This window comes from Petromyzon marinus, chromosome 22 (assembly GCF_048934315.1).
Source record: "Petromyzon marinus isolate PM22_M1 ecotype Great Lakes invasive population chromosome 22, UKy_Petmar_22M1.pri1.0, whole genome shotgun sequence".
In the NCBI taxonomy this organism is placed as follows: Eukaryota; Metazoa; Chordata; class Hyperoartia; order Petromyzontiformes; family Petromyzontidae; genus Petromyzon; species Petromyzon marinus.
Window position 1 is genome coordinate 16,378,068 of NC_133688.1, and position 15,575 is coordinate 16,393,642.

The 15,575-nt window shown below is 41.4% G+C and overlaps 1 protein-coding gene across 2 annotated transcripts in view; it reads right to left on the reverse strand.

Annotated features, from left to right (window-relative positions):
- The window catches only part of LOC116944917 (calmodulin-regulated spectrin-associated protein 2), a 39,819-nt gene that overhangs the window by 16,546 nt on the left and 7,698 nt on the right, over positions 1-15,575 (reverse strand). Inside the window, exons 3-8 of one of the 2 annotated variants that reach the window (XM_032958825.2) lie at positions 7,208-7,366; positions 5,169-5,243; positions 4,073-4,105; positions 3,153-3,291; positions 1,755-1,894; positions 202-301 (exon numbers count right to left, since the gene is read on the reverse strand). In XM_032958825.2, coding sequence (XP_032814716.2) covers positions 202-301; positions 1,755-1,894; positions 3,153-3,291; positions 4,073-4,105; positions 5,169-5,243; positions 7,208-7,366 — 646 coding nt within the window. The remainder of the gene's footprint in view (positions 1-201; positions 302-1,754; positions 1,895-3,152; positions 3,292-4,072; positions 4,106-5,168; positions 5,244-7,207; positions 7,367-15,575) is intronic. The other variant, XM_032958826.2, reaches the window with a different exon arrangement.

Below are 15,575 nucleotides of genomic sequence, written 5' to 3' on the forward strand. Positions count from 1 at the left end.
ATGACCCACACATCATCCAGAAATGGATTTACACAGGGCTCTGTAGCATATAAATACCACCTAGCATTTTCAATAATCAAGCTCAGCTTAATGTCACAAAGGTGACATTTAGACAAACACTTTACACATTAGCATATTGTAATTCTGGCATTGCTGGATATCAGAATGTAAGCAATCCGCTTTCACTCTTGAATCTCTCACCGTCAGTGGAATGCTCGAGGGGTTCCCTTGGACACACAAACTCTGGTCTCACCACCTCAAAGCACCAGAACAACTCGGCCACAAAAGCCATGATGTTTGTCTGAAAAATCAAAAGGAACACATATTTTGGTGAAAAAACATATTTCGCAGCTTGAATTAAATTATGAAGGTTTGTGTTTTTTTATATTCTTGGTTCTTTTGGTAAAGTCACGTTGAAGGGAAACAATAAAATAATAATATATATATATAAAACTATAAAATTATCACGAATTTTATTACATTTTTGTGCATGCATGTAAGTATGCATGTTGAACATCTTTCAAACCGTATGTAGCCAACCGTGCTAAAATCGGGTATTCACTGCCAACCCCTTTGTCAGTATGAAAAAAACTATACGCCAAGTACAAAAAAATTATATCTTTGAAAAAGAAACCCGTTCATAAAAGTAGACAAAGTATGAGAACTGATCAATCCGACAAGTTTCCCTCGCTTTACGTGACGCGTTCCAACAAAAGGGCGCACAAAGCGAAACCGGGCGGGGCGACAGCTGCCTGCCAAGTAGCGTCCCACAGCGCACACACACACTGTTGCCCCACGTCAAGCCACGTATCCGCATACGAGTGAAATCAAACAGCATAGAGCGGAATTTGAGTAGAAATAGGCAAGCCGCATATTAACCAAGCTGCACAAACCGAACCCGTATAAAACGAGGGAAACCTGTAGTTAAATGTTATGATAAACTCTAGATAAAGGCCTTTTTTTGACCAGTGTTATGCACAGAGCTACAAAGGTCAGCACAACTTGCTTATATAATAAACCGCTACGACAACCAGACTGTAAAACACATTTGTGGCAGCAGCTAAATATGGATCTAGTGCTAAAATGTTTATATTTCATCCTTTTTAACCTATAACAGCACAACATAAATGAACGATTGAGGAAGCATCTGCTCTGGCTGCCTGATAAAAATAACAAGAAAAAAACAAAAGAAAAACTTAACTAAAATAACTTTATTAAACACGGACTTTATTGTGCTCCACAGCACACTTTTACAGTTGGGCATGAAAAATAAATGTGGTATGGGATATTACACACAAACAAACAGAAATAGTTATTTGTTTTAGGACTGTCACATTATTGTTTAATTGTATATTGCCAACTTTTAACATGGCTAAAATTGGGTTTGTAAACAAATCGAAGAGTAAATGTCCTAAGGTTATTGACATCTTTATAAATATATTTTAAGCATTTTATTTCTGTTCGCTAATTATATTAGTCATGTCAGATTAATGGTCACTCGTTAGGAATCCGGAAAGATTAATTGCAACGAAAGTGGATGGTAACAGAAGCTAAGGTTGATTGAAAACTGTGGACCGATTCAGCGAACAAGACACTAGAACGGAAAGGAATGACACATGGAAACACCAGCACCAAATAGTCTACAATAGCTAATGATGGACGACCGCTGCCAACATTTCCATGGACACGGGCGGCCTCAATAAAATAACATTTCGTGAGCAGCAATATTTAGTTCCTACGCCACGCAGGGCTACCTTGAGAGCAGGTGGACAGCGCAGCAGGTCGGAGGGCGTGAGCAGCAGGCAGCCCTCAAAGTGTTGCTGAGAAACGTCCATCAGCAGTCGAATGTTGTACATTCGCTCCGTGGGGCTGAGTCTCTCCTTCAGGCACACGTCTGCAACAATAATGAGGGCACCCGTGATTACACAACCAAAGCAAACACACGCCAGCATTTACACTGTATTTATCTTCAATTTGCCCAAGTTAGCCGATTGGGGGACATGGCGAGTTGAACTAACACAAGGCCTGAAGACTGGACTGTCGTAAATAAGCAACCAAATCTGGATAAAAGACACTCAGCTTTAACTTTTTTTTAAAAATGGATTGGGCAACATGCTTACAAGAAATAAAATAGGATGATAAAAAGTCAAGAATTTTATCAAACAAAAACGATAACATAGAATACCAGCTGAGATAGTCAGCCCCCATGTTGTTACTGTACATCAGAGTTGTTTATCTAAACATTTTATTGGAATTAGTTGAGAACTCGTTGCTCGGCAACGTATAACAAGAGACAGCATTCGATTTCACACTATTCTCACAATCCTGCACTCAGAGCAAGATAATATGTATTGTGAGGTGTTTTCCCGCTTCGACTAGGATTGAAAGAATATTCTGGTGAAAGCATGACATTAATAGGAGCACAAATTGAAAGGTTATAGCAATTCTAAATGAACCATGTCAGTTTTCTGTATTCGTTACTCCCACCTCTTTGGTGTCACTATCTGTTATATCTCTTCCGAACTTCTTCCGCCAATTAAACTCAATGTTTATTTGTTACATGGAAAATTACGTTTGCCAGTCGCCCAGCTAGTTTCTGTCACTAACAATAGTTATTATAAAATTATAAAATGCTATCTGCGCTCGTCTCCACCCCACTAACAATAACAGGGGTAGCAGCAGTAAAATGGCACTTCAAAAGAACCATCACAATGGGACGCAAGACAGCTACAGCCTCAGCGGTTTTAAGTCTTTCCTTTCCACAAGACCAGACGGAAAATTATGGGTGTGGGCATATTTGGGTGTGGGCGAGTAAAAAAAAGCACAGTAACGGAACTTGGGCCGATCAAGGAATTTATAAAAGGGTGAAGGGGGAGGGTGTGAAGTGAGGGAGGCGAGGTGGAGCTCCGTGCAATGGCCACAGTTGGTGGCGTGTGTAGCTTGCCTCCGGTTAAATTATTAATTTGTCACACCGCTCTTACTGTGCAGAACCACATTTTAAAGTCGGCTTCCAGGAAATGTTTGGATCTTTGCTGGGAAGCAGGGTGTCGAGGCAGTTAAGGGGGTGAAGAAAGATGGTCGAGTTAGGGGGGAGAGTTTCGGGAATTCCAATCCTCTCCACTGAACCCAACCCCACGTGGAAAATGTGGTACCTTCTAGCCTAAGCAGTTCCGGGCAGTAGTAGTGGATTAGACTGAGGAGGGCTCTTCCATCAGATATCTCAGACAGGCTGCGCAGCACTGGGATGACTGGTAACTGCCTCGACACGGACTGATCCTTTCGATATCTCACCTGGAGAATAAAAGGAAAACACATGCACATGTATAGAAACATGCGTATAAGCACTTTTCATTTCAATACAGTAACACAACTGGATGCGGATTGTCAAAAAAACATTGCTTTCATGCTGTTGCGTCCTGTATGATTTGAAATGGAATAAAACAAATGAAAAAGATTAAATGAAAATTGCATTTTTTTTATTTCATACCAACAGTTTCATCGCAGTACAGTGTAGATCACAGATATAAAACTATCACTGTTGTTACCATTAAAAATGCATTATAGAGCACGCAAAACACACAGTGTCAAATGCAATGCATTAACACACAACTGTGTCTTAAATCATAAAAGAATGTATTCCAGTTGACTGCACCCCAAAATCATAAAATAAAGCCACAAAGTAATTGTTGTGTTACAAACGTTACTATATATTTTTATGCAGCACTAAAATACTTTATTAAACTTCAAACTAGCTTAATAATAAACAGTACCATACCACTCTTGCATTTTCCTCTGGTTCTTTCAAACACAACGAAACGGCAAGCATCAAGTCAGGCTGAAGGGGAGTTGACAATGGAGAGGAAAGAGAGGTGGGCTTCACCACAAGGAAAATAAACACAGACCGAAAGAAAAGCACCAGAGTATGAAACAAAGAGGACAAAAAGCATGTGTGAATGCAAACAAATGCGTCCAGTGGTGACGAGCGATCGTGAACACAAAATGGGTGGTAAGAAGTGTTTCTTCTTCACGTGGAGTTGGAACAGCAAACATTGATGTTTTGGGTAAGACTTACAGGAACCAGCTTCCAGTACCACTTGGCCGGAGACTGTGCAGGAAAAGAGTTGAAAAGCAAAGGGAAGGTAAAGTAGCCTTGATTACACTAATCTGATGGGAATCTGGTCACGGTCAATTCCTAATGTGTTTTGAATTGCTTCTGATCAATGACAATGTAATTAGACCTGCAGTGTTAAAAAGCCTGTCTCCTGCTGAATTAGTGTGACTCTTGGATGATTGAGATTGTGTTGGCCAAGCTTGACTTTGCAGACTGCTAACTATCCCAAGCACAACGCCAAGACAAGAGCGATGTAGAATTTCAACGTATTTATTGAAATTCTGATAACGTAAAACAAGTAAAAATCATCCAATAATACATATGCTGGTTTTGTTAGATGAATAACATGAAATGTCAAGTGACCACAATCAATTTCAGTGGCCATATTATTCCTCATATTACTAAACAGTACAGGATATTTGATTGTATTTCTTACAGAAAGCTGAACATGCCAATTCAGTGAAGTCGTCAAACAATGTAATACATTTCCTCTGTCAATGCCGCTGGGAAATGACCTTGGCGGCTGCCATTAGTGCCTGGCTGGCTTAATCTTTACAGTACGTTTAACCCCTTCACATGCTCAAACTTTGCAGAATGTCCTTTGTTTTCCCCTGTACAAGTTATAAATGATAACATCCCCCTGGGAATCAATGCAGCACTGCCAATACAGATTTAAGTCAGTCCATTTCAGTCCTTGAAAGTGCACCTTCAACAGATTAAATTTTGAACATCGCTCGTTTCGAAGCCTCGTGCACTCTGCATAAGATGGCAGGCTCTGCGCAAGATTGGCTCAAGTAAAATCCGATATTAGTATTGAACCAACTTTTTATGCGTGCCCATTTACTCTTTTCCCCTACATTTTTGACGTGTCCAACGGTGGTGAGGTCTTAACATTGTTTTCAGAAGGTTAAACAGGGAATACGTACAGCAAGAACCATCACCTGAGAGAAGAGTACGCAGGTAAGAACATTTAAACCTGGTCCCCTTAGCAACGCTGCATACATTTTTACTTAATTTTACAGTATTCAGTGTGTGCAAGAGATTTGACTCTGCTCACCTTCTGTTGGCAAGCTCCCTCTGCAACGCTCTGCTTCTGCTCCTTTTCAACAGAATCCTTCAACTTCATGTTAACCTGCAGCATAAAACAAATGGCACCTGAGCACACGTACACCACGATAATATTATTACAACTTTCAGTCAAACCACACATGAAGGCTGATTCTATATTATCTTATCAAGTGACTTTGGAAGAAATTTAAAGTTAAATATATAGATTCTTCTCAGTATTGGGATTTGAGAATACCGTGGCTCCTTCACTAACAATGCAAAGCTGAAAATGACAAAGCGCCATTCTTGCGCAATGATGTCCATGCATATGTTAATTTCACTCGAGGTTATTTTCCCAGGAGAATTGAACATCGGTCACTTTTGAATGAAGGAAATCTCTCAAATCCGTTGGCACAGGTGTGCTCCGTGTAGGGTGCAACCGTCTCCCACTCCTGCAGCTACACTGCCATTTTATTGTCATTGGCGTCGCCATCGTCCTCCTTGATATCTGTCGCGATGGGCAGCCGACGGTGATAGGCGATGGCCCCAATGGCAGTGCATAACATGCCGAAGAGTTTCATTAGTACTTTAAATTAAATCTTTAAGGGTCTCAGCAGAGCAAATTCCCATATGGGCTCGTTGCTCCTTGAACAACGCTCCGACATAATTGTACAATCTTCTCTCCCTGGATGCCACTGCAATTAATGAGACAGCCCCCTGCTGGCCTTCTTCAACCAAGTTGCATTCTTCCTGGTTGGTTGGACAAAGATTTATCGAGTAAATTTCAAGGTCGAATAGTGAACAGTAGAGATGTATACGAGTAGAGGCCCCTCCCTAAACCACATGGCAGGGAATTAACGGCATTCCATCAAGATTAGGAAAATGGCCAATGGGCAGATTTTTAAGGATTTAGTGTCAGTTAGGGCCAAAACGATTGCACATTTTTTTAGTTGTTTAGAAAATGATAGATTATTGACCAATGTTGATTGGAGGGACACTATTAATTATTATTAAGAATCCACCTATTATGTAGATTGCACCTCACTGATAAATATCATGAAGTGTTTGTGATGTTCAATATGAAAACCTGACACATAGACACTCACGTTCGGTGACCCTTAACAGACTTCAATGATCCAACACGCCGTAAATATGACCAATAACCCACAAGCAGCACTGCGGGTCTCCTGCTATTGCGGCATACATTAATTTGCACGTTGGACAACCTTTACAGGGCAGTGTGTCCATTAGCTGTGCAACAATGGGACTGGCTGGGAATGGTGCCTCGCTTCATTTTTATCTTTTCCACTATTTTATACCAATTTGCGCTGCTGGTGTCATGTCATGAGATGAAGTATCCAATTGGAGGTCTCATACAGCATTGCAACCTTTTGTTAGATAATGGTTCATGGAAGGAGATATCCAGAGCTACTTCTGAGATCCCTTCAAGTAGTATTATCCTAAACACACACTCAACCATGCGATTGTTTGTGCGCTGCACACACTGGTCGTAGAAAAATAACGTGCTTGTGAATGAGAGAGACGCGGGATTTCACAAATCGCAATGCCCCTGTCCGAAAACACAGCGGCAAAACTTTTATTACATTTTTTAAATCTTATTCCCCATTTTTTTATTCCCATTGTGGCATTGGCACTGTGTCACGAGATCAAGCATCCAATCGGACGTCTAACATTGCAATCGTTCACCTTAAAGAATGGTTCACGGGAGCGAATATCATAGCTACCTCTGCGAATCCTTGAAGTAACCACTGTTCCACACAGTAGGGGGCAGCACTACCCCGACCACTTCACCGCATGACAGACACATCGATATGTTAATAATCACAGCTGAAATTGAGCAAAATCAAGTGCAGAAGCAATTTTAACTAAATAACTTTTTTAGTTTAGACATTGGTTGAGTGGGCTGAGTCAATTGACAACCCAGTTTTAAATGCAGGCTGTTGCCTGGATTCGAACTCAGCTGCTCAGCGATGCCAGCTGAGCGCTGCGACCTCCGAGCCACCTGGCCACCAAGGACGACGATGGTACCTTATTGATCCAGAGAAGCATGGCCCCATCGAGGTCAAAGGGCAGCTCGCGTGGCGAGACGACGGAGAACCTGCGCACGCTCGTCACCACCTTCTCGATGCTCATCTGCTCCACGGCGCATGCCAGCATCAGAGAGTCCAGCATGGCCAGATGGCAGCTCTGTTGCACGCCGGGGCAAAGAAAACGCTGTATTTATATCTTATGCAAGGAAATCACAGTGCAGGGTCTCGTTTTAAAGTGAAAGCCTCATGGCAGCCATACTTATCAGGGCTTAACTTAAAAAATACAATAAAACATGTTTTGTCTTGTACAAAAAATATATACTTCCATCTATGTATCTACGTAATAATAACATGTTTATCACATCAGCCTACAGGCACAGTCAGGCACAGTCAGTCTTGTAAAACCAACACTCCTGGGTTGGTAGATGTTAAATAACAGCAATATTGGCAAGGGCGCTCCAACTTCATGATGCGGCGCAGTTAAGTGCAAAAAGCATTACTGTAGAGAAGTTCAATATACGCGAATGTGTAGCAGTGAGTCATAAATCGTATTTCGGTGTCATGAACAAAAATGCTTAACAACGGCAAATAACATAATTATGTAATTAAGTAATTTTATTATTTCTTATTTCTACGTGACTTTACAAAAAAAAAACAAAGAGTAATTCCTGCAGTCACGAAAGCGTCAAATCAAACGGCAAATAATATATTTTATTGAACGTCTTGTAAACATGTACAGTACCTAGGCTGTGCACCTCGGGCTGTAAAACACAACCTTCGTGGATGAAACAAAAACAAATGGTATGCTAAGTGTGCCACCCCAAGTACTCATATGATGTCACTCCGTTGATGCTGCATTAATATTGTCAAGGGTACCCTGGGATACAAAGCCTAGGTACTTATATACTATCGCGATGAGCAAACACTGGGTTTTTATGAGTGTTCGTTCATATTGGGTGAGAGACAGAGGTTCAGTTCATGCTGTATGGTAAAATGGGATTTTGATAAACTTGAAACTTGTGTTAGACTACTGATTCCACAGCGAGAGTAGTACAGCCCTCTTCCAATCCACTGCTGGATGAAAGGGGGTTGTTTTGACCAGTGTGGTTTGGTGCAGGTGGGATCATAGAAGTACAGTGCAACAATGCAATTTGCCCATAACGTAGCCCACAACTTATAACCCTCGTTATGTATGGTGGTCAACCACCGAAGCACTATCCATGCTCAACTTTTTGAGCTTCGAGGTCTGACGAAGATCGGACACATTCCTGGTGATTTGGCCACAGCCAACAGCTACAGGCCCTGTGCAAAACCATTGTCGGCTCAATTGAATAAAGAGTTAAGTTCCAATGGTGTCCTCATGCAATCACTCGCCATGACAGTTATTCCCTGAACTGACAGTCGCAGATTAAGACTTGTGTTTTCTATTCCCAATGCTGGTCAAGCACCCATCATTCAGCACCGTAATTGCAAACGGTGCATCTTGCATTGCCAATTTTGGATTAATGCGAAGTGGAGATTCAGGCAATCGACACAGCTAATAAATTGCCACACTTTCCATTATTTTGCAGGACTACCTCTAGGGGTTATAAAATAATACAGCTGCATAGAAAAAGGAAGAGAGCATGCCATTGTCATTGCCATTATCACTTGAAAAACATTGGTCCTTTTGTACATGCAAACCTATTAATGAGACCCAACAAGAACCATGTCCCCTTTGAATTTCTTGAAATATATTACAAAATAAATATTCCCACCGTTTCTGCAAGAGAGGGTCTCAAGATGCGGCTGCAAGCAGATGGTATAACAATCCAAATTGCATCGAATTGCGCATACTAAACTTGCTAAAGCTGAAATGCATTGGTACTGCCAGTGCGCAGCTACATCGTTTTGTGGCACTGTAAAAAAAACACATCGGTGACGTAATTTAGCGTCAGTAACACCATTAGTCATGCCTCAAGGATTAGTTTCTCCACACCCACGTTAAGATGTCTCCGTCCTCATTATTTGTAAATCCGTCGCAATGGCAATTATCAAAGCAGATAATTAGAATCGTATTTTATAACCACTGTCGCCAATACCAATGCCTGTCTCTAAATGCATCAAAACACCTTTGCATTGAGCCTTTAATAATACTATAGAGGCATTAGTAAAAAGCCACTGCTGGATGAAGACATTCCCATGCTATATTAGTCATGATAATTATTTGACCATATTTTACCATGCTGGTGAATATAGATTGGTGATGGGGGGGGACAGGACTGGTTCTGATGTTGTTACTCAACACGGATGTTTGCTGTGACTGTGAATCACATAAAGGTCACCAGGTTCAACGTTCGGTGCGCTCACCACTGTGCCATCACTCCACCCCCCATATCGACAATTTATCAATTTCCAAAAATAGTGCAGCAGCTTCAAACCATTCAGATTGTCTAATACAATGGATACTAACTCAATCACGTTCACATTACGGACAGTGGCCACCATTCTTAAAACAAGACACTCAACCCTAGGGGTTAAAGGGGAAGTCTTGCCCATCCTGTATACTATGTAAACAACACTTGTTTATGCAAACACAATTTGACAATTCCGGTTGTGATAGTTCTCTCTTGAGCCCGGCGCTACAATCTCCTGGCGTACCATTCTCAGTGAGCGCGACTGTATTTTAAATGTGTGAAGAAGTATCACGATTTTGTGGCATCGCAAGCGTGGTAGTTTATAACCTACGGGACAAATCGTAACCACTTCATGCACGCTAATAGGTGACAGGTTCATTTCCCACTACCAGGAATTGTTTCGCCCTACATGGCAAGGTGCCACAGAGGTCCTTAACACTCCTTATTATGTGACTGTATTCATTATGACATGTCAGTTGTTGTAAGATAATTCCCCACAAACAACTAACCAGCTTCGTCATAAACAGTGCCTTACGTACTATAAACATAGGTAGCAGCCCAACGTTTCTGGCAATTCATATACATTTCTTAAAGACAACTGGGAGCCCATTGGCACTTTATTTTTCATGGCAATGATCTATTGTCATGAAAAGATTGACCGACTTCGTGTTGTATTTATGTTTTTTTTTTAAATAGGGGTGATGCGGTTTCACTGTGGTTTGCACACCGCGCTATGAATTCCATGACCTGATTTAGATTCTCAGCCACGTCTAACATGAGCAGCGAGGGATATCTGAATCAGTCCTTCACCAGCTGGCACTAACCAGTGTGTTAAAGTATGGTCCAACATCCCCAATAACCAACATTTGAGTGGAAGCATTCATCTTGCTGTGGATTGACAGCGCTTTAGAATGCTAATTTATCAAGAACATGCTGTAGGAATGGCATGACAATGTCTTAATGTGCAGGATTACCGTAGTTCCGGCAGTTAAAAAAAAATGTTTTACATAAATGCATTTACAAAGGAGCATATCTGTGCGGCTGTACCCAGATTTTGTACGGCACACAATTTCCATCGATTTACTTCCAACTTAACAGATAAGACTGTGCTGCTCCTAAAGCTGCACGCTCTTGCTCACAACCCCTTTAAGGTTTATTAATGCAAAAGTGCAGTCAAAGCACTTCATTCATTAGTCCCCGTTGGCTTCCAAGTGGAAAGAATGTCACTGAACTGCAGTGTTGACGTATACAGTAGGCCTCAGTTTACACAAGGTTGCATGCATCATCAAATAAAGTGCCTCATTTTATTTTCTTGCAGGCCAAGAACAAACCACATTGCTGTAAAATATAACGCTCTTCTTTGTTTATAGTTTGCAATAATTACAGTGTAGCATGATCTATTTGGACACGTCATTGCAAATAATCATTGCACTTAATTAATAAGTGCTTTGTATCGCACAACGGTCAGGATCGTTAGAGGGTGTACTTTAATTCACTGCTCAAGAATCATGGCCCAGGAAGTCTGAGTTAAGAGGTATACATGAGTTTTCAACTGGGTTCCATCCCCCATGGCAGAATGGCTGATGTTGTTAACCACTAACTTCACAGCACTCTACTGCGGTGAGGCAGAGTGCGGCAAACATACATGCACTGGCCGAGTCTCTTGCGAAAGCTGGGACAAGATGTAAACTGGTCTGACGTGTACAGTGGCTTTGACACCCTGGAATGAGGTGTGTTCGGCAGCACGGCCACACACTAAACCGCACTAGTGACAGCGTGCGCTGTGCACTCGGGGTACAGCAAATCACACGCTTGTGAAGGAGACTAGGCATTTCACAGTGACAATACCACTACCTGAAAACACCGGCACAAATTTCTGTTCGTTTTTTAAAAAAAAACCTACTTTCCCAATTGAATCCCAATTGTGCTATCGGCGTCATGTCACGGCATGCAACAGCCATTCAGATCTCTCACAAAGTAGTGTGGCTCTTCGTGTTAGAGACTGGTACGTGCAATCAGGTATCACAGAGCTACCCTCTGACATCCCTTCAAGTGTTGTGGAAATGTGCTATTCCCGACTGTGGAACAGCATATTTCCACCTGATCCGACGCTTAGAATAATATTTTGCTGGATGAGATTCATACCTACACGTTTTATTTTTAAGCTTAAATTTAACCAAATTATGTACAACCTAAATATCACGTGATGTATTATTATAGGCAGCAGCCTAGATTCTAAACCAGAATCTCGGAGGTACCGGGTCAGCACTCTTGACCTCTGAGCCATCCGGTTACCTAAAAAAATACTGTTCTTTACTGCCAGCATGCGTGTTCACTCAGATACATTATACTTCAACACGGAATAATCAGGCTAGTAATCACATTAAAATGTGTCCCTTGCATTTGTTTGTGATATTTTGTGCTAACCCTGTTTCATGCAAACTCAACGCAACAAAAAATACAAAACCACAACCCCAAAACAAAGAATGACGAGGTTGTACTATACAGCAACAGCACAATGGAAATATAATTTCGTTATCTGAAACACGACCTTGACGTAATGACAACGACCAACCCCAGCCGGCCACTCAGTTTCAGTTTATTTATTTTGGTATAGCCCTGTGAGCCATTCGGCTCTTGAATCGGGTGCAACCATAACAAACAAAAACACGAACAAGAAAACATCTTAAAGTGACTATGTGACTGTGCAAACAGAAAATCCATGAAAAAACCCAGCAAAATATTCCTGAAAAAAGCACCGTACACCAACGCTGTGTGAAAAAAATCCCAGTGGGATGCCAGTCAAACAACAATAACAACCACAAGAAAACTTAGATTAAGGCCATTAGTCTAACTCTGTACTACAACAAAACAAATGTACAAACCAAAAAACTTTTCGAAATCACCAAAAAAATAAAGCCATAATTGCAACGTAACAGTGATCATAGGGACTGTGACCGAATTTTTACAATAAACTACATAAAAAAGTAACACCAAACCCTAGAGCCATAGCTGGCTGCATGAGTTACTCACTTGCAACACAGCACAACCGATGGACCCAAACTGTCAGAAGGAATAAAAGCTGCACTGATGAAATGTAGGTCAGGAGACCAACAACTGAATTACCATAGCACTCTCCAGACACACAATACAAACATGTCGCAAACACACAGCAAACAGTACATATGCATATTCATAAAGATGATAACTAAATTGCACTAAAAACTGTTGAAAGGATGACCACAGATGTGTACAAACACAGACCAAAATACTGTACACATCCGATGCAAGATTGATTAGCCGCTGCGTTCTTCTTTTTTTTCCACCATGGGGGGTTTCATTTGACCGACAGGAGCAAAAAAGCACTCTTTTGGACAGGATGACATGGGAATGCAAGTCGTGTTAGGACAAGCCAACGATACCGCAGGCTCACTGTCTTAACCCCTGGCCGATTTCAATTGTGCTGCAAAGTCTGCCACACAATACCAACACAGACTCGGGGGTGGGGGGAGGTCTGCGCGCACAAACCTCTTAATTCTGGTACCTTCCCGTCTGCACAGCTCATAGCCTAAAGGAAGTACAGTACTGCATTCTAGTTATTCCCGGGGGGGGGGGGGGGTGCAGAATGATTCACTTCCTTTGTTAGCCACGTATGCAAGTGATAATTTATTTTCATTGTCAAATCACTGTCTCTGAAGCAGAGCAAACGCTAATGAAGGAGAAGTCAAGGTAAATCAGAAGGCTCATGTTATTATTAAAAACATGAATACAAATAGACTGTCAACTTGTAAACGACACGGTTATCTATTTTTCTATATACTGAAAAATCAATGTAAACGTCGAAAGGTGTATTTTTTTGTTGACTTAAAGCTTTCGTGAATGCAGAAATTCATATGCTCTGTAAATGTTCAACGCAACCGTAAGCCAGAGAATAACGATGCTTTGCATGCATTCTTCTGACAGTTCCTGCTTTTTACCTATTTTTTTATCCAAATGGTGTCATCAGTGTAATATAATGGGATACTCTCTTACAGCGCAGTGCAATCCTACATGTAACATTATGGTCCCACAGCAAGCAGATTCCACAGAGGACCTCCCTTTGAGATCCCTTCAAGAGACTTCCCATCCACACATTAGGGGGCATCATATTGATCATCACATGAAAGTCAAAGCAATGTTTTTAATTCTCAGAACTGGAATTTATACAAATTAATTGCAGAGCCAAATTTTAAGTGATGGGTTTTTGTGTGAAGTATTTGGTGACTGGGTTGAGACCATTAACTCACTACACTTGCAAACCTGGTACAGGTCGTGGCCTGGATTTGAACCCAGGCGTTCAGTGGCGCTGGCTCAGTGCACCGAACCATCAGAACACCAGTTCTGATGATATAATTATCTTGTACGCTTTCAAATCCAACTTCAGTTAAATCCACCTTTGCGTTTCCCCGTAAAAGAATCGCAATGCTGTGGTATTTACGACTTTATTGCCTGTCAAGTGTCAACATATTCAGAGTGTAGTTAGCATGGCTCAGCTCTGTTTGTAGCATAGCTTGGGGGGGGGATTGTAAACACCGGCAAGCTTTTCAGCTGAAATAATTTTGTTACCTCATCAGAAGGGTATAGTTTAGAAGCAACCCCCCTGTGTGTGTGCACCTCTTAATACTAAATAGACCTTTATTTTATTGTTTTATATTCTTATTATTTTATTGTTTACCTTCTATGTGACTTTACCGAAAGAACCAAGAATATGAATCCCTGCAGTTACGAAAGCTTTAAATCAAAATGTAGACCTTCATTATTAAGTGCAGCTCAGTGGAGTTCCGAGTCACTTGTTTTTATTTTGACTTAAAACTTTCGTGACTGCAGGAATTCAGCTTCTTTGGTTCTTTCCGTAAAGTCACATAGCTAGAAAAAAGAATATTAAAAATAAAGTGAATAAAAATACCACAACATTTCGATCGCAACACAAGTGGTCGTCATCAGGAAAAGGGGTTAGCCTCTAAAGACAAACTGTTTATAAAGGTTTGGGGATGGGCGCAGCCCAAGTGTATCAGCAGCACCAGCAGCATGTGCGGGGCAGCAACGCCAATGCAGCAACAATTCCAATGAAGCAGCAATGGCAATGCAGCAGCAATGCCAGTGCAGTAAAGGGCCTCCAGGAAATCACATCACCCCACTCCACACACCACACTGTTGACGGTGAAGGTTGATTGACAAGAAAACACAAGTGAAGTCATGACCCCAAGTGGCTGATATCTTTCCAATGATTGCTGAGTCTATAACCATCCTCTCGGTTGAAATTGTCTGTATATATGGATGGCTTAATAAACACATCTTTGTTGATAGCCAGTAGGCTTACAAAGTACCATCGTCTTAGAGAAATCAATTTCGTGAGCCAGCCACATTAAAATAATGATCAGCCACGGCATAAGTATTGGTCCTACCGTGTTTCAAATCTGCCTTATGCTCACGAATACGGTCAAAGACATGTCGCTTAGTTTCCCCAATGTAACTGCTGCTGCAGATACAGCTTAGTTTGTAGACGCCAGGATATTGCATGTCAGGAATCTTGTCCTTCACAGATAGGATCGGATCACGAATTTTATGTACTGTGTTAAATCGGACCTGGATCTTGTGTTTGTTCATGATTTTGGAAATCTTTTTGGTTACCCCTGCTATGTATGGCAGGGTGATGGTTTTGATTGGATCCTCAGATGGCTCCTTCCTCACGGTTGGGGTGATGGCTTTGCGGATTGTGTAGTCAGAATATCAATTCGCCTTGAGAGCTTGGTGCACGTGTTTGAGTTAACTGGTTAGGTGTTCATGTTCGGAGATACATTGAGCCCTATGGTGTAGCGTTTTGATGAGGGAATGCTTCTTGTTTTTTGTCACTACATGTTGGCACACATTCCCATGATCAAACTCTTTGGAGGAGACCATTGGTAGATAGCATGCATTAGACATGTACAA